This window comes from Chrysochloris asiatica, unplaced genomic scaffold (genome assembly GCF_000296735.1).
Source record: "Chrysochloris asiatica unplaced genomic scaffold, ChrAsi1.0 scaffold00008, whole genome shotgun sequence".
In the NCBI taxonomy this organism is placed as follows: Eukaryota; Metazoa; Chordata; class Mammalia; order Afrosoricida; family Chrysochloridae; genus Chrysochloris; species Chrysochloris asiatica.
This window is the reverse complement of record NW_006408526.1, coordinates 2090936-2117548: the sequence shown is the minus strand read 5'-3', so window position 1 is coordinate 2117548 and position 26613 is coordinate 2090936. Positions and strand designations below refer to the sequence as shown.

General features: G+C 37.8%; 2 protein-coding genes across 2 annotated transcripts in view; one reads left to right on the top strand and one right to left on the bottom strand.

Moving 5' to 3' along the window:
* CEP57 (centrosomal protein 57kDa) overlaps positions 1-1764 on the bottom strand; it is a 42583-nt gene extending 40819 nt beyond the window's left edge. The window contains exon 1 of the mRNA XM_006833946.1: positions 1711-1764. Coding sequence (XP_006834009.1) covers positions 1711-1764 — 54 coding nt within the window. The remainder of the gene's footprint in view (positions 1-1710) is intronic.
* Positions 1765-2966: 1202 nt separating this feature from the next.
* Positions 2967-26538, top strand: FAM76B (family with sequence similarity 76, member B). Its single transcript, XM_006833747.1, has 10 exons — positions 2967-3053; positions 3881-3945; positions 5327-5381; positions 6514-6669; positions 7966-8165; positions 12028-12075; positions 12257-12337; positions 12967-13102; positions 19791-19892; positions 26449-26538. Exons 1-10 carry the CDS (start codon positions 2967-2969, stop codon positions 26536-26538), a joined length of 1020 nt encoding a protein of 339 aa, XP_006833810.1.
* Positions 26539-26613: the final 75 nt, after the last annotated feature.

Here is a 26613-nt window from a genome sequence, read left to right as displayed (position 1 = left end):
TTCCAACTGTACAGGGTTTACAAGGGCAGCTGTTGCGTTTGAAACACTGACCTTGTTGAGTGCTTATTCCACAAAGCCACACTAGATTGCCACAGAAATCTGAAACTAAGGAAAAGTGAGACTTTCCCAATGTGACTCTGGTCTTAGCATCCTTAAACTTTCTTCCCTAGCTTCTACAACATATTATTTTATCCTGGAAACTCCTCAATCTATGCCCCTCCCCATCCCATTTCTAGTTCAGATTCCATACAAGGTCATACTTTTGTCTATTTACAATTCATCTCACCCAACAAGGCCACCACACTATCTTTCTTCATTCCAAATTATTTCAAGTTTACTGAAAGCATTAATTTTGTCATATGCTTGAGATGACTTCTTTCTTTCCTGTCTTGCAGCAAGTGCTTACAATCTTTTTATGCAGTTCATTTTCTTCTCTAGGAAACCTTTCCTCATCTACCCAAGCACTCCTAATCTACTTTTTGCTTTTGCCTTGATCATTTTAATATGGTGGTGGCGGTGTGCTGTGGTGTTGATTCCGACTCATAGGGACCCTGTATAGGGTTTCTGAGGCTGTAAATCTTTACGGAAGCAGAAAGCCTCATTTTTCTCCCGCGAAATGGCTGGTAGTTTTGAGCTGCTGACCTTGAGGTTAGTAGCTCGACTTGTTATCACTACGCTACAAGAGCACTTTTCAAATTGTATTGTGTAATATTTAGCTAATTTTTGTTGTGTGCGGACTTACACCGGTTTCCAAGAGAGGCTGGAGGGTTTGAACTGCTGATTTGCGGTTACCTGTCCAGTGTTTATCCTACAGTATCACGCCAGAGCTCACTTGTTTAAATATGCATTGTTTATCTTCATTGCATTACTCCTAGAGAGAAGGGGTTGGTTCATCTGTGTAATCTTAGAGCATAATATCTTAGGCTAGGCATCCAGCATTTGCTTAATGCACAGATAATGGCCCCAACCTGATCCTCCTCACCTTTGCTTCCTAGCTTTCCCAATGCACCGGCCCCCCAAACACTAAGCGTTCTTTAACAATTCGACAAATGTTAGTTAATGAAATAGTAGCACTTGTTTAAACAAACAAACAAAAAATACTTAAGTGCAGCTTCCCCAGCTGCCAGTCTCTCCATCGCTGTACAAAATAAAAAGTGCACGAAAGTATCTACAACAGAAAAGCACGCAACAAACGACGTTTACACGTTGCGACCTAGTAATACGAAGCTAGCTGGGAAGTGCGTGCCAACAGCTACCAGGGTCATAAAACAAAGCTACCAGGAGGATGGAAGAAGAGTCTCACGACGCAGGCAATGGAATGCACTTGAGAAACTATGGGCTGGTCGGATCTTGCAGAGCTGAGTAGTAACCAGGCAGGCAAGCCTATGTGGTCTCGGCGACTTTCCAAGAGGGGCCGTTACACCCACGTGACCAATGCTGTCGCAAGCCCGCGAGTTGGGTACAGTTGTCCGAGTCCCAGCAACACTCGGTAATCTCGGCTGCTAGGCTGAAGGGGGAAAGGATGGACACTAGTCAAACTTGTTTCCCGGGAAAGCTAAGGGTGCAAGCCTCGACAGTGGATCAATGGAAGCTGGGGTATGTTAGCACCCGCCGCTGTCCCCTACGATGGGGTGAGAGGCTGGGCAGTGAGCACCCTGAAACGTGAGGAAAAACGACCTGGAGCCCATTCGAAAGACAACTGCTTCTTACCGACAAATGAGAACAAGAAGTTGCAGGGATCGACGCCGCAGCCGCCGTCGCCATCTTTCAGCCTGCCCCGCAGGCCACTACAACTCCGGGGCGGTCGGGATTCTAGAGATCTTCCTCAAGATTCAAGAGTCGCCCACCGGGGGCGACCCCGAGCCGAGCCCCTGATGGAAGGGGCGGGAGTACTGGTGTAGGGTACTGAAACCCCTACTACACACACCCACAAGGACACTTACGCTCAAAGCGCACGCCGAAAGGACAACACCGTCCTGACGGACGTCTAAAGTAGCCAATCAAGAAAGCGGACGCCTTCCTATAGAAAAGAATCCGCCTCTTCCCTCGGTGACGTCACAAGGTAGTGTGTAATTGAGTGACGGGGAACCAGTAACATTGCGGGCTAATAGGCTCCGAGCTTTTACAAAGGATCGGGATTGGTCTAAGAGAAAATGTTAGCGAGGAGTTATCTCCAGTAGCAATTAAATTCAGCGATTTAAATAAACAGGAATGTGAGGTACAAACACTTCTATCAGTTCCTTTGGGTTAAATGCCCGAGAGAGTGTAAATTTGATTTAGGGATGGGTCTCCAGGTGACATGCTTCCTGGCTAATCAGATTAGGAGGGACTTAATGGTTTGGTCCAATAGAAGTCAAGGGAAAGAAAGACAAGCGAGGAAATCTTTCCGTGAACCTTTGCCCAATTAGATTGTGGCGCTCTCACCCAAGTCTAGGACTGGCTGCTAGGAATAGTTGCGACTCGGGCCTTTGGGCGGAGCTGGTTTAAAGCCAATTTCGCGCGCCTAGAGCGTCGAGCTGTTATTGGCCAACGACTTCCTCCCTTTGTGGGAGCTCCTTGCGTAGCTCAGGCTATCGGTTGGGAGGAGCGACCGAGTGACGCAATAGTTTCTGCGACCAATCGGGGGCGGGGACGGGAGGCCAGGAAGGAAGCGGATCTGCCGCCGCACAGCGAAATTGCATCGAACTATCCGTTTCGTCTCCCTCCGCCGCTATCGGTGCCTAAGCAGAAGTAGCTGGACGGTGTCTCTGGGTGGGCTTGGGCGGAAGTGCAGGCGGAGGGAGACGACGGCGTCGTACGCAAGATTTGGACTCTCGCGGCGAGGCCCTGGTGGGCGCGAGGCAGGGGGAGGGGGAGGAGGAGGAGGGGCCTGCGGCCCAGGCGGCGGCGGCAGCGGCGGCACCTGAGTCCTCCGTAGGACTCCGCCTCGGAGCGGGCGGCGTCGAAGGAGGAGATTGAGGAGCAGGATGGCGGCCTCGGCCCTGTATGCCTGCACCAAGTGTACTCAGCGCTATCCCTTCGAGGAGCTCTCCCAGGGGCAGCAGCTCTGCAAGGTCCGTGAGCGCTGGGCGGCGGGCGGGCGGGGTTTCCTCGGCCTTAGCCCGTGAGGGCTGGGTGCTGGCTGCACTGCAGCTTCACTCTTTGCCGGCCCTTAAGGGATTTTGGGGTGTGAAGCCCTCGCTTCCCAACCGGGAATCCCTTTATCCAAGGGCCTGGGCATCAACTGGAGAAGATCCTTAAGAGGGGATACAGAATCTTGCCTTCTACGGAGCAGCCCAGGACGGGGCCGACTCCAACAGCGTCCCGGGGTTTCGGATGAGCCTGAGTGCAGCAGCCACCTGTCTATGCCGCAGAGACCCTGGGGTGGAGATGTTTTCATCTCGATTTTTTACCTGATTTGTCCTCTCCTTCCACCAGGAGGCAGGGGACGGTTTTTGCACTTTCTTGCTAGGAATCCGAAGCCGCAAAGCTGATGGCATCTTTCTTCCCTGAGCAGGAAAGCGAAGCGACTGGCTTGGGAACAGAATGCTCTATGATTTGGAGCACCTTCCATCCCATAAAAGCCGGGATGCTGTCTGTGAGCAACGGTGCAAAATAACAAGTAGTTTCACCTTTAACCAATCGTTGAAATCTGCCCTGACAGCCTTATTAATTAATTTGTAGCATAACCCCACAACTAATAAAGACAAAGACATCTATGCCTTCCATAAGAAATTAAATTGTAATTGGCCACTTATATGATAAATCACTCAATTGTCTACCTTAGGAAACAGGTTTTATTGATGTCTTAGACGTCTAATTAGGCAATGTAATCATTTTTCTACCAGAAAAGTGGTATTTGGGACTTTAAGATACTGACTAATGTATTGTTTCATTACAGGAATGTCGGATTGCGCATCCTATTGTAAAATGTACTTACTGCAGATCAGAATTTCAACAAGAGAGGTTTGTATACTTGAACAGTTTTTGATAAAGACAAAGTATTGTCCTTTAGGAATGCTTAGGGTGGATAATCTCTTAATTGTAATACATTTTTTACAGAACGCTTAGCTTCCTAAATTAGAGTTGTCAACCTTTTACAAGGTAGACTTCTGGGATAATATTGACAAAAACAATGGTTGTTATGTTACAACTAGACTTCAATTTGTACTTGAGGAAATAAAGACTAGATTATTGTATAGAAAATAATAGTCTTGCTAACAAGAAATGCAGACTTAAGCAATTACTATTAATCTACGTAAGCAGCTTTTAACATAGCTAAATGATTACAAGTCAAGGTCAACAGTTCGAAACTACACGTGGTTCTGTGGGAGAAAGGTGAGGCTTTCTGCTTCTGTAAACATTTATAGCCTTGGAAATCCTGTACAGGGTCGCTTTGAGTTGGAACCAACTCCATGGCACATAACCGCCACTACCACCATTAATCCATATAGATATAAAAAGAATTGGTAAAGCCTTACACTGACATGGACCTGAGGAAAGGTCTATAGTGTTGCTGATTACCTTCCAGAAATGAAATCTAGTAACTTGTTACCCAGGGAAGCACAGGTTTTCACAGGATGAGTACCTTTAAGAGCAGACACAAGAAAGTAGCCGAAAAGACAAAAAATAAATAACTGCAGTAGTAGCTATGGACAGTCATAATGGGGGAGAGTGTTCTTGTGGAAAGTTAAGTAGGTGCTAATATGGAGTCCTGGTGTGGTGCTGTGGGCTAATGTGTCAGAATGCAAAGTCGTTTGAACTGCAAGGTCGGTGGTTCAAGCTCACCAGCTGCTCCTTGGAAACCTTATACAGGGTCGCTTTGGGCCGGAATCTACTTGAAGGCACTTAACAACAACAACAATGTGGAAAGCTATGCTGTGTGAAGATTTCGGAAATAGGAATCATGGAGGTTTTTGCTTTGTTTCTATTATAAGAAGTATACATTAAAAGTACAAATATCTGAAATTAGTAGTTGGAAGAGAAATAAATTTGAGTAATACAACCCTAAATTATTTCTTTGTAGTTAAAGAGTTCTTTATTTTTATTAGAGTAAATAATTATATTGTTCTGTGCCACTGTGGAGTCAATTCTGACTCCTAGAGACCCTGTACAGGGTTTCCGAGACTGTAAATCTTTACGGGAGCAGAAAGCCTCATCTTTCTCCCGTGGAACAGCTGGTAGTTTCAAACTGCTGACCCTGAGCCCCGAGGTTAGCAGTCCGATTTGTAACCACTACGCTACCACTGTCAATTTTGACTCTTCCCTTTGTTTTAGCTCATCATTGTGCTAAACTATTTGAGAAAGCTACTCAAATTTGATCATTTATATACCTTTTCCTTTTTAGCAAAACCCACACAATTTGTAAGAAGTGTGCTCAAAATGTGAAGCAGTTTGGCACAGTAAGTATGTTTTATGTTTTATATTAGTCAACGTGTTCTTCCTAAAGATACCTTTTTAAAATATATGTGTTGCTATGTTCTTAAATATTTCAATAGGTCAAAAAATTTTATGAAATAACATTTTCTGTCAACAGTGATAAGGAGGTTACAAGAATTTAAAAGCAATATAATTATGTGCATATTTTATGTATATTGAATTTCATTGTGAAAGTTATGAAGTCATTCTTCAAGAGTCAAATACAGCAAATTCCTGACTATGGAAAACCTTAATTATCCATAAAGTTTGCACAATCAGACTTTTCCTCCTCTTCAGAACTTCAAACTATTTCTAGATAATTGCGCAACTTAAGTGTTAATTCACAAACATCTCGACATTATCCTAGTACAAATTCTCTCATTTGCTTACATGGAAATTTCACTGATTATTGGTCAGAGTTCTGCTTTGTTGTTAAGTGCCATTGTGTCGTTCCAACTCATAACAACCCTGTATAGGGTTTTTGAGGAGCAGCTGATGAATTTGAACTGCCAACTTTGTGATTGAAACTGACTTTGCAGTCCAGGCTTATCCTATAACACCACACTAAGAGTCTATAAAATCCTAGGTTGTCTCAGATTTCAAAGAAAATCAAGCTATTTTAGTGTGTGCTGGGTATGTTTATATGTAGTTTTGGTACATTGATAATTCACCTTTAGTATCTTGTTTATAGTGAAAAGTTAATAAATACTTTCTTAAATTACTAGTATGATAATTAAGTTCACCAGCATACATGACATTTTTTCATGCATGAGTGCCTTTAAAGATTGCCATTCCTTGTAATGTTTTTGTGTGTAACTTTTATGTAGGTATGCACATCGTAAGTATAGTTCTCATGATTCTGTTGAAATATTCCAATAGTTGTAACACTGCAATACATGACTGTAGAGATACATATTAGTTGAATTAATAAAACATGATAAATACTATTGAATAGAACATGATAAATACTATTGAGTAAGTAAGAACAAACTTGGCAGTTAAAGCAAAGTAATATATTAATGTAATTATCTGTGAAATTTACCTATAACACTGGGCATATGTAGCAAACGTCTCGTTTTTTAAATGTCTCAAAGAAAATGCATATTTGTTTTTCAGCCCAAACCTTGTCAGTACTGTAACATAATTGCAGCATTTATTGGCACCAAGTGTCAGCGTTGCACAAATTCAGAAAAAAAATATGGACCACCTCAGACTTGTGAACAGTGCAAACAACAATGTGCTTTTGATCGGAAGGAAGAAGGAAGAAGAAAGGTATTTTTTATTTATAATATGACATGTTCTGGGAATTAAAATAGCAAACAAGTTATTATTAAAATACTGCTGAGACATGATCTGTTTGGATCTTTGAAGGCAGGAAGCAGGTTGGATTAAAGTGCAAAAGTATAAATTTTTCTTGTTTGTGTCTTATGTAGATTCAATTTGAATTACTATGCTTTAAAATTATGTACTATTTATTTAGCCCCACTTGGTTCTGGAGAATTCTTAAATAAATCTAGTTACCCTTTTGCAGAGCACTGAAGTTGCTGGTGTAAAAACCTTCTTGATGGCACACTAGTACTTAGGCTTTAAAGTCATTTGTGTGCCTTTTGACCTGTGTCTCATATTTGAAACTCTTGTTTGTTTTTCCTATTTGTTGTTAAGTAACCTGGAGTCGGTTCCGACTCATAGTGACCCACCCTGCACAGGGTTTCCGAGGCTGCAAATCTTTACGGGAGCAGAAAGCCTCATCTTTCTCCCACGGAACAGCTGGTAGTTTCGAACTGCCGACCTTGAGGTTAGCAGCCCGATTTGTAACCACTATGCTACCAAAGCTCTTTTATATCTATAGTGACTTAGTAAGTGTGTGGTATGTCTCTACTGGTCAGCAGTCATGCAAGTGAGCCTATTGCTGTGTGAGTTGCAGTTGCTTAGAGGATAGCTGTTTTCTTTGAGGGTTTCACCCAGGGTTTCCCAAAGCAATGAATTCATTCTGTCTAGTTATAAGACATGCTTCTCCAGCATTTCTTGTGTGAACAGTCTGGAACTTAATATTCTCATAGTCTTAATTTGGCAAGTGAGAATTCTACCACTGAACCACCCATGCTATAGTCTTAATTTGGGAAAGAAGTGTCTTGCCTTCCCCTGACATATATATGTCATTCAGCCTCGTCCCTCCTTCTTTCTGTGAATTCATGAGTTTTTACTGTAGTGGGAAATAATTTTACTATTTTAGTAATTACACGGTAATTTAGAATTCACTTGAGTGCCTACCTAAGATTTGTTTGATGAATGCATGCTTATTTTTGAATTAAAAAGTAAAAAATTTCTTCTTGTAAATTAAAAATGCTTCCAAAGTAACAGGGAATCCAAGTATCACCCTTACCAGTTTTATCCTCCAAACAAACAATATTCCAAGTTTCAGAAAAGTGTTCATTTAATCTCCCATTTTGCAGAGTCTTCGTGTTTGTGCTAATAAAATATAGCTTGATGTTAAACCTTTTATTTTACCTGATTTCACTTACAACCAGTTTGAGTGCACTTAATGTAATACACATATTTTGTTAAAAGGTTGATGGAAAATTATTGTGCTGGCTCTGTACTTTATCATATAAGAGAGTTTTACAGAAGACAAAGGAACAGAGGAAGAACCTAGGATCTTCACATTCCAATTCATCCTCTTCATCTCTTACTGAGAAAGACCAGCATCATTCAAAACATCATCACCACCATCATCACCATCACCATCGTCACAGCAGTAGCCATCACAAGTAAGTACTTTGAAATCTTGTTTTGTGAAATCCTCCTTGACGTTTTAATGACATATATTGGTGTTTAACTTCTTTCGCTAGTCTAGTTTCTAAGATATGCTAAGCTTCTTGAGTGTTTAAGTCTGTTTCCCCACTTAAGTTTTAAAATTATATATGTTTGACTGTTAACCATAATAATAAAGATTTATGGAATTACTATGTAAAACTATGATTTTATCATAAAATCAAGACATACTGCAGAGTTAATGTTTAACTGATTTACATTATCAAAAGGCACAGTATCTTTTTTCATTTAAAAAAAGAGCTGTTAAGAGTTTACTTATAAAAATTATATTTACCTCAGATAATCATTAATTTGTTAACAAATTTAAACCAATGAGTAGAAAATCCTAGCTCTGTCTTTTGGGATCATAATAGAAGCATTTGAAATCACAGAGATGACTAAAGTGTGAGAAATAAATATTTAACTAGTACTTTTCTGCTTTTTCAGACACAAGTAGGAACTCTATTCAAGTATTAGATAGTTACTTGATTCATAATGTTACTTTGCAGGGGGAAGTTATATAGTAGTAATATCTTAACCCTTATGTTCATTGTGTAAAGGTTTTTTTAAATGTCATTTTAGTCTTCATATAAAAATCATAAAAAAATGCAGAAGAATGTAAGTGGTAAAAGGAACATTTTTTTTCCTTATTTTTTTTTTTTTTGATTCTTTAAAGTTCCAAATAATTGTTTAAAAACATAATTCTATTTATAGAAGTCTGATTTGCCTACCACTTACTGATCAGGTGTTGGACTCCCAACCCCAGGAGAAAGATGAGGCTATCTGCTCACATAATGATGTATAGTCTCAGAAACCCTATATAGGGTCATTGAGTCAAATGAGTCCATGGCAGTGGATTTGGTTTTATGTAGAAACATATAATGGTGTTTTGGGGTATTATGTAGTTCAGTCTTACTATGATTCTCAGTTATTGACAGGCATATAATAGACTGTGGGAATTTGTGAGACATTGATACTTCAGTTTTGCTACTTGACTCATAATTCTGTAGTGCTCTCTGTTGTGTACCATTGAGTCGCTTCTTACACAGTGACAGAGTAAAATTGACCCATAGGATTTTCTAGGTTGTAGTCTTTTAGATAGAAGATTGCCACATCTTTCTGTTACCAAGCTGCTGGGTAGGTTAGAACCAACAGCCTTTTAATTGGCAGTTGAGTGTACAATCATTACACCACCTTGAAAGTAATGGATAAAGCAAATGGTCAAGTACTTGACTACTAGCTTTAACGTTAAAATTTAAATACGCCTAGAGGGATCTTGCATTATAGCCCTGGTATTTAAAAAACTTAGAACCTTGAAAACCAACCCTACTGAGGAGTTCTACTCTGCATCCATGGGGTCATAATGAGTCGGAATTAACTTGATGGCAACTAATAAAAACAGAATTACTTTTAATCTGCTGTTTTAAAAGAAATCATGTGACCTTTATACCAGCATCTCAAAGAGCAATAACTGTTTCTTACTTTAAGAAAATAAGACAAAGTAACAGTATCCCAAAACAGCATCTGTCAGACATACTACTAAGATACTTCCAAAATGTCCCTTTCCTCTGTCCTTTCAGATGTTTATCTTAGCATGATGGGAAAGAACACAGAGTATGTTTGTAAAGATCAAATTCTGTGACAGTAACAATCTTTTGAAAGAGTGACGTATTTTCAGAAGTTTTGACTTTTAGTTTTTATTTTCCTTTTGGTTACTCAGGAAAAACAAAATTGAATAATAAAACATTTGCTGAATGGACAACCAATTTACATAGTTTGATCTTTAGTTCTCAGATCAAAACCATTAATTGTTGTTGTGCCGTGGAGTTGGTTCCAATCCATAGCGACCATTCATAGAGTTTCCAAGGAGTGGCTGGTGAGCTTGAACCACCGACTTTGTGGTTCAAATGACTTTACAGTCCAGTGCATTAGCCCACAGCACGACACCAGGACTCCAAAACTATTAATAGGTACATACGTATTCTAATATGAGGTTAAGTTAAAAAGTATTGTTACTGGAGTTATAGTGTCCTACATTGGTTTGTTCCAAACCAGTTGTTCCAAACAAAATCAGTAGATGACTGCAGACAATTGTCTTAATCTATTTGGGTGCCTTCAGAAAAAATAGTGACTGCTTGGGCCAATTCAAGTCAATCAATTCGAGAGAGATCAGCTCCGAAGGTTATGGTGATTGTTTTTTGGGATCCCACAGGGATCATCTTGATAGATTATCTTGTAGGACACAGGATAATCATGAGAATTTATTAGATATTAGGAGTCTAAAGTAAATTGGAAGCTGTATTGGTGTGAAAAGTAACACAGGAAAGTTGTGCTGAGAAATTGTTTCCCATCACAACACTGTACTTAATATTTGAGGTTAGCAAGGTCTGTATTAGAAGAATTTCTGTGGGAACTCTTACCTCATTCACCCTTGTCCCTTCAGACAGTTTTTGTTCCTCAAACTCAAAGAATGTTTAAAAGAAACACGATTTGATACCCTGGTGGATGTCCAAACTGCCATTTTGATATGGTATGTTGTACATCAAAGAACTAAAAATTCTTCAGGGAAGGATTAGAGACAGAAGCATCACCTTCAGAAGTGTAAACAATAGCTTGTAATCTTGACAGATTTGCTTAATAAAGGGTTCTATGATTTTTTACTCTATTACATGGTGTTTGGGGTAGGAAAAACCAATACCAAGATCAATTTGGTTTCAATAATGACCAACTCTTAGGAATCTAAGATTAGATTTCAAATGTTTATGATAACTTTTTATGTGATTATTCTCACTTTGCAATCTGGATATTGTTGTTAATCCATGTATAATTTTTATAGTTTGATAATTTTATATTGAAATTGGTGAATAAAACAAAAAGGCCTCTCTAGCTGAATTCCTCGCTAGGGTCACCATTCATAGCTGCAAGTACAGTAGTAACTCAGGTTGTTGTAATTACAACTACTGTTCCTCCAACTTGAAATTTATTTATAACTGATTCTAAGAACTGGGTTTGCTTTTTTGTTTTTTTTTTTCCTAAGAAATCTCCACAGTTAAAGCAATAGAGATGACTTTAGAAAGTTTGTGGAAAACTGAATTAAAAGATATGCTCCCCCTTGTATATTACAGGAGAAAAGATGTGACAGTCTTCTGTAAAGGTTGTTGTTTTGTGCTGTCAACTGGGTTCCAACTCATAGTGACCCTGTATTAGGTTTCTAAGAGTGACTGGTGGATTTGAACTGCCAATCTTTTGGTTACCAGTCCGGTACTTATCTTACAGAGTCACACCAGGGCTAAAGATTACAGCCTTGGAAACCCATAGGGCAGTTCTATTCTGTCTTATAGGGAGGGTCACTATAAGTCAGTATCAAATATGTGTGTCTGTGTGTGAATATATATACATTACACAAGCTCATGCTAAGTGATTTTATATGCATAATTCATTTAATCCTCATATCTTATACAGTTATATTATACCCACCTTACAGATGAAGGAACTAAAGCTCAAAATTTTAAATAACTTGGCTAATAGTCATTTCATTAGATATTATCTCATTAGAATGTGAATTATTCAATATATATTTAGTTTATAAACTTAATTGAATATGCCAAAATATTTTAAATATATATAATCTGATTCCATTTGGAAAGGATGCTGTTAAATGAAGTTGTATTAAATAAATACTGCTATTAGATATGTTGTTGTTGTTATGTGCCTTCGAGTTGGTTCCAACCCATAGCGACCCTGTATAGGGTTTCCAAGGGTGTAAATCTTTACGGGAGTAGAAAGCCTCATCTTAGATATAATTTACATATTTTTCAGGATCAGCAATTTGAGTCCAGAACAAGAGCAAGGACTGTGGAAGCAAAGGTAAATATATTAAAATATTTTCTTAAGTATTTTGAATTGTATGTTTTAAAGTCTGACATACCTTGAACTTTGTTACTAGGGTTTAAAAAATCAATAATGTTCAAAAATACTTGGAAAAGAATATTAGTTTGATCCCTCTCCCCTTTTAACTCTAATTACTCTTACTAATTTTTGGTTTCAGCCATAAATCCTCTGCATCAATTCAGAATGAAACTCCAAAGAAAAAGCCCAAATTGGAATCTAAGCCATCTAATGGAGATAGGTAAAAATGAATTCCTTTAGTGTTAAGAAAATTCAGCTTAAAAACAAGTTGTGGTTGATTGCCAGTTACTAGATCAAAGAATAGAAACATGTGTCGTCTATGGTAAATCTTTGCAGCTTCTAGGAGAATAAGCATAACCAGTTTAAAATTTTTTTAAACTTAATTTTGGCAATAAGTGGCACTGAACTATGTTGCTCTTTTGGGAAATAAATTTGGGTTTTGAAAAAAGAAATCTTAATTGAGAATAATCTCGTTAATTATCCTTCAAAGAAACACAAATAAATGTGACATTTTTAATTGTCCTGTTTTTAGATATGAAATATTAGTGTGATTTTATTTTTAATTCATTAGCCAAAAGTTTGCTGATGTTACTGTACAAATTGGCTGCCTATTGCTTTACACTAGAAGTATTGACCCCCTAAAAGCTAATACTGAATTATATTTCTGCAGGTGTATGTAATGTGTGCCATTAGTAAGGTATATTTGCCAGTTGCATCCATTTCTGTCAGGTACATATTTTTTTGCATTAGCCTTAAGGATGTTTGTGGAATTGTCTAATTTATGCAATTTGAATACCTGCTCCTCTTTTTTCTCTTTTATTTAACTCTATTTTACTTTTTTCTTTTTAGTAGCTCTATAAATCAGTCAGCAGATAGTGGGGGAACAGACAATTTTGTCCTTATAAGTCAACTGAAAGAAGAAGTGATGTCGCTTAAACGTCTCTTACAGCAACGAGACCAAACCATTTTAGAAAAAGATAAAAAGGTAAGAACATGGTTCTCTGAAACTTGGTAAGGTTTACATTTCAGCTTTTGCTTGGTAATTGCAAATCTTTTTGGAAAACTTGTTGCTATCAAACCTATTCTGAAACAGCAGGCCTCTGAGATACAGGGATTGAGACATGTTTGGAATGGGGGAAAAGGGGAGAAATAATTTTAAGATGCTTGGCTGTCTTTTGAATCTTGGTTTCCCTTGCATACCATTCTAAAATAGACACTGGAGAGGGAGAGAAAGGAATGCCCAGAAACATCACCATAGAAAGCTTATAAGTCTGTCTTCTGTCTATAATTGGAATACCTAAAATGGGGCTACAACATGCCCAATGAAGGAGACTTCCTGCAGAGCCTCTGCAATACATAAAGACTATAGGTGGAAACCTGAACAGCATCTAGAATCTTCAGAGGTGGGAAATTTCCACTTGAAAGGACGGGCAGACCAATCTGAAGTGGCTAGACGACAGGAAAAATACAAAACAATAATAGCAGACCGACTGATTACTACAAGAACAAGCAAGTTGCTTGCCTAGGAAACACCAAGGCAAGTGGTCGGATTCCCCCAAAGCAAACCCCTTTCCAAGACTAAGACTCAGTGGGAATACACGCTCTGATTGGTGACCACGTTTGTCACCAGTAAGGGGAAGTGAGGGAAAAACAGCAATGAAGCTGTGAGCTAAGCCCTACAACGTTCAGTAGACTCTTTTGAACCTGGGTGGAGACCTTTTTGGCCAACAGTGTGGCAAGACCTGGGGACTCTTGGACCTAGAGTCAGTGACATAGCCACAGAGGACTAGAGTGGAGAAGCGTCCAGCTGATAAGAAGACAGGGCATATGCACAAGAACACCCACACTTGCGGATAGTATCCACTTGACCTGGTTTCAATGACTGGATGATCAGAGTTCACCTAGAAGAAAGAAGAGGAAAAAAAGAGTAATGTGATATAATTTGATGAACTTGATCTACGCTTAATGGATGCAGTAGCTCAGAAGAGGAAACAGATCTTTATAGCGAGGATCATTCCTACTCCCTCTGTATACAGAGTAGACAGGGATGGGCAACTTGGACATTGGCTACCCAAAGTGGAGGGGCTAAAAAGGCAAGAAGTGACTGGCTTATAAGCTTTTAAGAGGGAACCTAGATCCAGAGGGCGTGAAGGAAGGTAGAATCTCCACTGAGTAGTATCCAGTCTGTCTAGGTGGGGTTGATGAAATGAAATGCGGATAGGTCTCTAGTGATACAATAGTGAATAATTGTTATCTGGACTGATTGTGAAGATTGGAAATGTAAAGAAAAGTAAAGGTAGACGTTTTGTAGCAAGTAGGGGCGTGATTAACTTTGCAGTCTAGGAGCGGAGGTCCCTGGGAAAAGAGCGGAGAGCGGGAGCCTACCCAGAGAAGCAGTGACGCCAGAGATGGAGGCTGAGAAAATGATGTGGAGAGATGGACAGCTGGGGACTTTAGACCTAGAGAGGGAGAGGTGCTGTGTGCTGACGACCAGGGGGCAGGCGTATAGGGTATACCCTTTGGTTGGTTGATGTTGCATGGATGGAATTGTAACCATGGCAATGAAAGGATATATGACAGGATGACTGTAAAGCGAATATTCTCCCATGTAAACTATCACATAATTCACAATAAAACATTAAAAAACACCACCACCTAAGTCATAGCGAACCCATAGGACAGAGTAGAACTTCCCCTTAGGGTATCCTAAGTTGTAAAGCAGACTGCCGCATCTTTGTTTTCATGGACTGATGGATTTGAACCATCAGTCTTGGTTTATCATCTGAGGGCTTAACCACTATACCATCAGAACTCCCTTAGACTAATGTTTTGATGATGTATGTTGTGCATGATTCTTACAAGGTCCTCCACAAAAGTGAAATTGGAGTCTAAGTCATCTGATAAAGATAAAAATGTGCTTTGGGAATTTTAGTTTAAGAATTGACTAAGCTAATTAAAATGGTAATAATTTGTGAACATTATTTAGGTTTTATTAACATGTAATTTAAAAATAAGTCTGTGTTCTAATGTCTTAATTAGAAAAGGAGATATAAATGGAATACTGTGTGGACCCTTGTGATTTAAGAAAGTAATTGAATATAAGAGTCTTTGATATACTGGTTATGTATTTGTTTCAATAAAGATTAAATAGCTGTTGAAAAGTAATGTTACAGGAATTTTCTCTATGGTAGTTTTTTTCTTTTTTTTAAATTAAGGCTTTTATTGTGAATTGAGTGACAGTTTACATGGGGGAACATCGGTTTTACACTCAACCAATCATATTTTGTTTCATTGCAACAATTACAATCCCTTCCATGCACCATTGGTTAACAGTATTTGCCTCTGTCCCCTCATTTTAAATTTTTTTGAAGCTGTGGTAGTGTAGTGATTACTAATCTGGCTGTGAGCCACAAGGTCAGCAGTTTGAAACTACCAGCTGTTCCGCAGGAGAAAGATGAGGCTTTCTGCTCCCGTAAAGATTTACAGCCTCGGAAACCCTGTACAGGGTCGCTATGAGTCAAAACGGACTCCACGGCACATACAGCAACAACAACACACAAACACACAGGAATATATAATTGTTTAAACAACCAAAGGACACATTTTGCAAGCTAGCCTCCTTCCCGTCTATGGTTGTTTTTGGTTAGCAATATCTGTTCTTTTATTGAAATGAAGAATGTTAACAGTTTTAGACAGATAAGGATTTCTGTTCTCTGCAAGATTTACAGCCTCAGAAACCATATACAGGGTTGCTTTGAATTGGAACTGACTCGACAGCACACCACTGCTGCCACCGCCACCATCATAGTAAGAAATTGTTGTTGTTGTTAAATGCCATCAAATAGGTTCTAACTCAACGGCCCTGTATAGGTATGAAATTAGGGTAACATAATTATGGACTGGTGTGATGCTGTAGGATTAGCATTGGACTATAAATCATAAGGTTGTCAGTTCAAACCCACCAGCTGCTCCTTGGAAACCCTATAACAGGGTCACTATGAGTCAGAATCAATTTGATGTACTTACCAATAACAATAAGAAACAGCATTGAAGTAATTTAGCTATACATTGTGGGTTAATGCTCTGGACTGTAAAGTCAGTTTGGACCACAAGGCTGGTGCTTCAAGCTCACCATCTACTCTTTGGAAACCTTTTACAGTATTGGGTCAGAACCGACTCAACGGCACTTAACAAAAAAATAATAATTTTCCATCTTTGGGTCCCTGGTGTGGTATGCTATAGGATAAGCACTGGGCTACTAACCATAATAAGGTTGGTGGTTCAAAACCATTAGCCGCTCCTTGGAAAAACCCTCTAATGGGTCGCTGTGAGTCAGAGCCAACTCAGCAGCACTTAATAACAACAAAATTTTCATCCCAGAGCCCTGGTGATAACACTGGTCAAGCACTTGGCTATTAACAGAAAAATCAGTTAACACAGAAGAAAAATGTGGCAATTTGCTTCTGTTAAGATGGCAGCTTTGGAAATCCTACAGGGCAGTTGTACTCTGTTCTTTAGGATTACCATGAGTTACAATCAACTCATTGAAAATAAATTTGGTTTTAAATTTGCATCCCAGTTCTAATGCTTTCTAACTGCATGGCCTTGAGCAGAATTCTTACACCTGTACAACTTCACTTATTGAATCTGAGCATTAATACCATCTCATGGGATGTGATTAAATGAAAATGTGTACTTAGTATGGTCTCCTAATATGGCACTGTAGGATAAGCACTTGACCAAAAGGTCGATTTAAACTGCAGGATTGCTGGTTCAGACTCACCAGCCACTCCTCGGAGACCCTATATAGGGTCGTTTTGAGTCAGAACCGACTTGATGACACTTAACAACAATAGCATGGGATGCTTGTGGTTGAATGAAAATGTGTACTTAGAATGGCTTCTGTGTATAAGTGCTTATACCTACTATTATTGGTATTTGGTTATTTTTGAATACATAATCTGTTATATTTGTATTATGGTCTTCAGACTGTATCTAGTTGGACTTATGTCAAGCATCTTTAATAGGAAGATACTAAAACTATATTTTAGAATTATAAATAAGACTCAATTATACATTTGTTGTTGTTACATGCTGTGGAGACGATTCCGACTCATAGTGACTCTGTTCAGAGTTTCCGAGGCTATAAATCTCTATGGGAACAGAAAGCCTCATCTTTCTCCCATGGAACAGCTGGTAGTTTCGAACTGCTGACCGTGAGATTAGCAGCCCGATTCGTAACCACTGCGCTACCAGAACTCCTTGATTATACATACGTTTTTGAATTATCCATCTCTTATTATGTTATTTAGGGCCTTCGAGTCAGTTCCAACTCATAGCAACCCTATGTAGGGTTTCTGAGGCTGTAAAAGTTTGAGGGAAGAGAAAGCCTTATCTTTCTCCTGTGGAATGGCAGTTGGGCTTGAACTGCCAACCTTGGGTTTGTAGTCCATTGCTTATCCTACAGATCCCCATGCTCCCGAGTATCTATACCATTTAAATATACTAGTACCTCATCTTGAACTGGTTTTTACATCTGACATTCAGCAACTTGCATGTTATATTGATGGTTAGTTAATTTAACTTTATTTTAATACATTTGTTCCTTACTTTAAGCATAAAAAATTAGGATTTACAAGTAAAGTAAAAACGGGATAGAATGGCTATTTTATGTCTTAGATTCCCTTTGATTAATAGCAGGATTTTTTTTTTTTCCATTAATAAGCTATTTTGGAAATTTGTTGTAAGCACAGGATTTTAGAGGTACTTGTATTTCACAAAGCTACATTAACCTAGATAAAAGCTGAACAAGCAAAATGCAGTGCTTCTCAAACAAACAAATAACGAATTGTGGAATTTTGACTGTTTTAGATTTTTATTTCCCTCTTAACATTCTTATTATATATTAATACAGTTTGCTGTAAGTTTTGTTAGAGTTTATTTAGGAGAACTAAAAAAACACTGGATTGAAAATGTTAGAAGGTTAATAGTAATTGTAAACCTAAAATAACTAATTTTCTAAGACAGCTGTTATATTTGTGAATTTATTTCACCTATAAGTATTGATTGACTTATGGTGTATCATATCATATAAGGATACAAACATGAATGTGAATGAGTAAGGTGTGATCTTTACCTTCTAAAAGTTTACAGTCTAAAGGTAGCTCACAGTGTATTGAATTGACATTTCAAAACAGGAATCCTTTGCAGTATTTAAAAAGGAAGGAGAGAGAATTAAATTATTTTTTCACTGTGGCAAAAACTGGCTTTTATTCAGAAAACTAGAAATATAAAACACCTTGACTTTCTCTCTTTTGTTGTACATCCTTCAGCTTACTAGTTATTAGATTATTACAATAAGCTTACTTACCTTTAAAGTTTGTATGATGAAAACCATTTAAAAATGACCTGCAGCTTTTGTCTGCATGATTCTAGTAATGAAAATGTATAATACCAACTTAGTTTGAAGTTAGAAGATTTTGTGCTTTTGTATATGTCATGTATGGAATCCTTGTGTGGCGCTATAGATAACCAAAAGATTGGTGGTTCAGACCCACCAGCCACTCCTTAGAAACCCTACACACGCTACAGTGTCGCTATAAGTCAGAATTGTCTTAGCAGCAAAATATGTCATGTATGTTTATGAAATAATCAACATGTAACCTTTTTTGCTTCTTCAAGTCAGTATTTTAAAAAAAATCTCTTGATCTAATTTAGACCCAATTTTATATTTTAGTAGCCCATTTTCTTTCTCATTCTACATTGATTGTACTTCTGCACTTCTTTATTTTTATCTCAAATGGTAGGTGGTCATGGGCCCATAATTCTGAACATAAATTATAAAATAGACTATAGCTCTTAGTTGAGAAGACTCTCACTCAATAAGTGCCCAGTGTTAAACTTTATCTTTATCATTGAAAGATTATTTTAACCTGAAACCAGTTTTAAGTTTTCTTTGTGAAACACATTTTAATTAAAGCATTTTCCAAAGGTACTTGCCCTTAAAGCTTGCCTGTTGGTATGTTGGTCACCAAACTCTGACCTGTGACATCCCATGCATAAAAAGGGGCAGGGACATGTCAACAGTTTTAACAGATGGTCAGATACTATGTTAACATTAAAATTATGCTAATGTAAAGTAGGGAGAGGAGTCCTAGTGTGGCAATGTAGAATAAGCACTCAACCACAGAATTGGTTTGAATCCCAAGGTTTGTGTCTAAACTCATCTGCCGTTCCTCGGAAACCAGGGTCGCTATGAGTAGAAACCAACTCGACGGCACTTAACAACAAAGTTGGAAGAGGCCCTGGTTGACACAGTGTTGTTTCCTTTTTCCAAAAGGTTATTGGTTCAAACCCACCAGCTGCTCTGTAAGAGAAAGAGCAGTCTGCTTCTGTAAAGATGTGAAAGCCAAGTAAATGGTGAGGCATTGTTTTACTTTGCCCTGTAATGTCTGTGTGAATCAGAATTGACTCATGGGTAATGGGTTGAGGTTTTGGTTTAGGGTAAAATAGGTAGAGTTCATCGTTTCACAAAACAAATTCTAGATAGGATATAAAACAGGAAATTGTTATTAGAATCTTTCATACTTGTAGTGAGGTTGAGTTAATGTGAAGGAAGTTTTTAAATGGCATATTTTTGTGAATGTATTTTTCTTTTTTTTTAAATCCCTCAGTTAACCGAACTAAAGGCAGACTTTCAATATCAAGAATCAAATCTGAGAACAAAGATGAACAGTATGGAAAAAGCTCACAAGGAAACTGTGGAACAACTACAGGTAAATGAAACTATTTACATAAACTTAGTGTTAGGAAAGGGAGGCTAAACTTGGTTAAATGCATTCACTGACTTAGACTGATACTGGTATCACTATTGCAAGTGGATTTTTTTTTTTTAGCATTCAATACATTGTCAGCTTTGATTTTGACTTTATAATAGTTAAGTCCTGTCCCATTAAAATTTATCATTTGTAACCATTTGAACTGTGATTAATTCATTAATCCTTGAAATTTTACTCTAAATTTGAACTGGGGTTTTCAGAGCAGGATATTATGGGAATATGTTGAATTGGTCATAGGACCAGAAGTAAAAATTTACAATTAGATTTATAGAAACAGAAACTCAGAGCAGACCCGTTGCTTTCAAGTCAGTTTCAACTCAGAGCGACCCTATTGGACAGAGTAGCATTGCTGCCTCGGGTTTTGTAGGCTGTGATACAGACTGCCACATCTTTCTTCTGTGGAGCAGTTGAGCGTTTAACTGCTGCCCATTTGTGTAATCATTTTTCCTCCCAGATACTGGGAAAAGAACTGGGAATACAAAAGCTAACCAGTTGTTAGTGGAGGGTATGTATCCTGCATGCAGTGATTCCTGGCAAAAGTTCCTGTTAACCTTTGTATTGTGATTTGTAGGGGAGCCCCTAGTGATCCACTTCAGGTTACTACAACATATACGAATCAGGATTGAAAATGGACAGCTCCATTGTGAAGCCACAAGTTACCACAATAACAAAGAGGGGTTATTGTTGTTAAGTGCTGTTGAGTTGTTTCCAACCTACAGCGACCCTTTAGCTCCAAGAAGCAGCTGGTGAGCTTGAACTTCCAACCTTGCAGTTCAAACTGACTTTGTAGTCCAGTGCATTAACTAACCCACAGTGCCGTACCAAGACTCCAACAAAGAGGATATTTGACAGGCAGAAATTTCAGTGAGGTTCCCCTTTACTGAAAATTTTCTCACCCAGGTTTCATAAGTTTCGAAGTCAAACTGCACTAAATTAGCTACATTTTCTGTCTTGTGTATACATTTTGACATCTGCAGAATTATTCTGAGTAGCGGTTTTAAAGGCTTAGAAGCAGAGAAGATGCCAGTACATAGGCGTCTAACTCTAATGGGAGGGAACAGCTGAGAAAGGAAGAAGTTAATACTGTCCTGGTTTTCTTCTAACTACACCAGGAGATATATTTGCTGTTATTATCTTCCGGTATTGTGTTTCCTACTTCTTTGCAAGTAGCTTAAATTGAGTAGGATTTAGGAACCTGTTAAAATTAGAGATACAGATCACTTGCTCTTAACCCTGATTTTAATGTCTCAAAGAATTTTTATGTGTAGAACCTGGCACGTAGGCATTCAGTTTATTGCATGAGTGATGATTTATGGAAATGCCCATCTGTCCTCTGTCTTATGCTCATATTGTATATTAGGCTTTTGTTCATGATGGTGCAGAACAGTTTTCATCTACCACAAGTATTGTATTTCATTTTATCATCTTATTTTTCTCATTCAGTTACTAATGTTGAATTACCTGGGAACAAATTATTCTTCAAGGTGAACTCTGATTTGATGAGATTTAACCAAAACTATGGAGTAAATCCAGACTGAATGAAAAAAAAAAAAAAAACAAACAACAAACTGATCAGTAATTAGATATGATTTGTATATATTAATTACCACTGTTAAAAAGAGAAGTATGAGGTTTTTGTTTGGGTTTGTTTTTTTTGTTTTGTTTTTTTAATCGTAGATGTGAGAAGAATGAAATTTCTCTGACATTATGTCCGGATTGGTATCTTAAGTCCATCTCTTCTGGATTGGTAGTTAAAGGTTTCATATAATACAAAAGTAACTAATGTTTGTATAGAAGTATGGCATTTTTTGCGTGAATTAGCATTTTTTTATCTTATTTGCTCCTTAAAACAGCTCTAAGTTAGGTTACACATGAAATTTTGATCATGCAGTTAATAAGTAGAATCCCTGGTAGCTCAGTGTCTTAAGTGATCATCTGCTAACTGAAAGGTCTTAAGTTCAAACTTAACCATCTGCTCCACAAAAGAAAGATGAGATGTGGCTGTATGCTTCCATAAAGATTACAGACAGCCTTGGAAACCCTATGGAACACTTACTTATACTCTGTTAGATAAGGAGTTCTGGTAGCGTAGTGGTAACGAATCAGGCTGTGAACCTTAAGGTCAGAAGTTTGAAACTACCAGCTGTTCCACGGGAGAAAGATGAGGCTTTCTGCTCCCGTAAAGATTTACAGCCTCGGAAACCCTGTACAGGATCGCTATGAGTCGGAACCCACTCTAAGGCACATCACCACCACTACCATAAGTCGAAATTGACTTGACAGCAGGGGATTTGGGTTGGTGGTGGTATTTTGCTTTTAAGTGCTGACGCCTACATCTTTTGACTCCGATTTAACTGTACTTTGCCCCTGTTCACTTGTTCCATTTTCTCTTGTCCTTGTTATCAAGGAGCTCTGGTAGCGTAGTGGATATGAGTCGGGCTGCTAACCTCAAGGTCAGCAGTTTGAAACTACCGTCTGTTCTGCAGGAGAAAGATGAGGCTATCTGCTGGAAAGATTTATAATCTTGGAAACTCTATTGGGGGCCACTGTGAGTCAGAACTGCTCTATGGCATACCACCACCACCAACCACCACCATCCTTCTTACTAGACTACTTTTCTGTGTCTTTTGTGTTATTGCTGAAGGCGTTCTATCACTGTAGTTTATGCTGCCCTCTTTACCCATCTTTACCCTTTAATAGTTTACTAGTAGGATTCTCTGCTAAGGCCAGTAAGTAAATACAGCTAATTCTTTTTCTTATCTATCTATCTGTAATAAGGAATTGAACCTGTAACAGAAATTTTACCCTGCTAATGAAAAAGATAAGGCATTCTGCTCCCATAAAGATTTACAGCCTCAGAAACCCTGTGCAGGGTCACTATGAGTCGGAACTGACTCCACAGTATTTAATAACAACAATAATAAATAGCGTAGTGGTTACAAATCGGGTTGCTAACCTCAGGGTCAGCAGTTTGAAACTACCAGCTGTTCTACGGGAAACAGGTGAGGCTTTCTGGTCCCGTAAAGATTTACAGCCTTGGAAACCCTGTGCAGGGTTGCTGTGAGCAGGAATTGACGCCACAGCACATAACAACAACAACAACAGTAGCTCTTTAGGAGTCCTGGTGTGACGCTGTGGGTTAATGTGCCAGATTGCAAAGCCATTTGAACTGCAAAGTCGGCAGTTCAAGCTCACCAGTCACTCTTCAGAAACCCTATACAGGGTCGCTGTGAGTTGGAACTGACTCAGTGGCATTTAACAACAACAATAGCTCTTAAAAGACTCCTGGCATAGCACTGTAGGATCAGCACTGGACTGCAAAGCACAAGGTTGGCAGTTCAAACCCACCAACTGCTCCAACTTAACAATAGCTCTAAAACCATTTTAAACTATGAAATCTACTAAATAAGATCTAAACATAAGAAAAAGTAGTTTAACTGCATTGACATGGGTGATGGGGCAGGCAATATGCAACCGGAGGGAGGTCGGCAGAGGAAAGATGGGGGTGGTGGGAGACACAGAGAGGAATGCCATAGGTAAAGTGAATAGAGATAAATGCTGTTAACTATTGGTGCATGGAGGGGATTGTAACCATGTAATGAAGCAAAGTCTATGATTTGCTGAACGTAAAACTGATGATCTGCTCTGAAAGCCTTCACTCAATTCACACACACAAAAAAGAAAAAAGAAAAAAATAGTTTAAAATATAAAACAAAAAATAACCCTCCAAATTACCTAAAATACCAAGAATGCCTAATAAAAAGGAAAAGGAACTATTTGAGCGTCTACCAAGTATCAGCTTTTTTGTGTTTTTGCTACTTAAAGTAGTTATTTCAACTCAATTTGATGTGTTAGGCTGAGTTTCTGTTGTACTAAGAAGATATATTAATGGGTTACATCGTAGATAGTGACAGAGCCAGGTTTTAAAGCAGGGGCCTATGTGATTCTTAATTCAAATGTTTCCTTTTTGTCAGCATTTCTAAACAGGTTTTGACTTAACTTGCTTGAGACTTAAATCGTTTCATTGATTTTTTAAGAGACAAAGTAATTTTAGGAAAACAAAATTTAAATCTGTATTTAAGTATTATGTTATAAATTCACTTTTTATGTATATTCATATTAGAATGAAACTAAATTTGTCTCCTTTTAGCAATTGAAACTTAACTTTCCTTAACTATTTTTTTCTTACATGACTTTATCAACAGTGAAGTTTATTAGTGTACTTGATTAGGGAACTGAATATAGATATGCAAAGTGAAGATGGCTTTCAATACCTAATGTTTGAGTGCTTATGTTTAACAATTAAAATATGAAATTTGTAATTTTGGGTTTTTAAATTTATGATTATGAAGATGTAATTTGAAAATTCACTTTAAAACTATTTGGTATGTCATTTTAAACATTTTTATACAAAAAAACTTTTACAGACCTTTGGAGGTACTGTTTATGCAAAAAAAAAACAAAAAAAAACTTTAAAAATACCCTCTTTTTATTTCCTTCAATATGTTATATTTAATATTTTGTATTTCTTGTTTTGTTTTTTTATCAATGAGTCTATTGTAATTATAAATTAAATGCTAGGAGTTCTGGTGTGGCACTATGAGTAATGCATTGGACCACAAAGTTGGTGGTTCAAATTTATCAGTCATTCCTCAGAAGCCCTATTCAGGGTTGCTATGAGTTGGAATCAGCTCCACAGCACTTAACAACAACAACCATTGAAAAAAGAAAGAAAGGGAAAAACCCCACTACATTGACTAGGACGGGTCATCTGAGTACTAAATTTAATGGCAATGAGTCTTCTCACTTGATTTTCACTAAAACAGGTAGTCTCACTTGATTTGACCTATAACTTTCTCTGGCTGTTTAGTTTGAAGAAAAAACTTTCAAATGGTTTCTAAATTTCAAATTGAAACTCTCAGTTATCACCCAAGTATTTAATAACCATTGCATGTTGTTGCTGTTGTGAAGTGCCATCGAGTGGATTCTTACTCATAGTGGCCCTGGTTTCTGAGGCTGTAAATCCTAGCAGGAGCAGAAAGCTGCATCTTTTCCCCTGGCACCTTGTCGTTTGCAGTCCAGTCAGTGCTTATCATGTGGAGCCACCACACACCCCAACCATTGTAGGGAGATGTTATTAGTCATGCTGCCACACATAAACAGCTGCTTGATGTCAGCTTAGTATTGAGAATATTTGTATTTTGGCAGCCATAGGTATTATGTTAGATTACAGAAGGAGAGTAGAATAAAACCTGAAAAGTTCATATTTTATGAAACTCCCTCAAGATGTCCTTAAACTTCATAACTTTAAAAAGTGTTTTTTAAACTTTGTATTTCAAGAAACTGTTTTGGAATTTGAAGGTATGGTATATGGCTATACAAAGGCTTGATTAGAAGATAAAGGCATAAGGGTTAAAAAAAATCTATCATAGATTAAAAATTTGAGATGTATTTCTTTAAAAAATTGTTATATTTAAGGTAGCATTCAGGTTCCAAAATGTTTTCAAAGCTCCCTCTCTTTGACCTGAAACTTCAGAGTAGTTGATCATTAATGAATTTGTACAATGGGAATTCTTGTTGTCTGAGTTCCTATGGTTTTTAGAGATTGCATAGGAAAATAAAGACAACAAAATATGTAAATACAAAAGTACATGCTTAAACATTCCTCCTCAGTAAAAACTGTTGATTGTCGTAGCTGATTTGCTCAATGACCGTTCTTTGTCAATGACTGATAACATTTGATAATAATGAAGTACAAATTTAGTTCATATCATTGACAAATTGAAATTTTGAATCTTTGCCCCCAAAAATGTCAAGCTTTCAACACTAAAAAACAGTGATGTGTAATTGCACAAATTACACAAAGTCAGTGCCAAATGAGTGCATGGCAGTTAAAGGAAAGAAAAGAAAATCTGAGCGTGTACTCCAAAAGATCATTATTAACTATCATTAAGTGAGTCTGTTTGGCAAGTGATAAAAAAGTCTTGGAATATTTTTGCAAAGATGACCTTTGATGATTTTACCATGGAAAAATCAATATTAGGAAATATTCTTTCTAATCCAAAACTTAGTCTTTCACCTTATTAATTATAAAACATACAGAACCAACTTGACACCACTTAACAACAAGCTAATTTTTATCATTTTTTGTTTTTATGATATAGGCTAATTTTTTCCCCTATATACTCTGAAATTTGGACCTCTTAAAAGTAATTTCACTTTAAGTTGTCTTTTTCATAAGCAATTGTGTCTTTGAATAGCAAACTAATGTTGGCGTTTACCAAGTGGACCGGAAAACCAGTCAAGAATTTCCTCCTACAAATTCATCCTTAAAGAGAGGAACTTAATATACCAATTTTTATTAGATTGTTTTATTTCACTGAAATTTTAATCTTTTTTACATAATGAGGGGAACCAATTTCAGTAGTGTCAGCTTATCTCTTAAGAATATTTCAAACATTATTTTTACTATCAAATGTTTTGTCTTCCACAGGCCAAAAACAGAGAACTACTCAAGCAGGTTGCAGCATTGTCAAAGGGTAAAAAGTTTGACAAAAGTGGAAGTATACTAACATCTCCTTGAAAAAGCTGTTATTCATGTAGTGTTTCTACTCAAAATGTAAATTTGGAAAAGAAAATTCTGTGAAGGCCCTTAAAT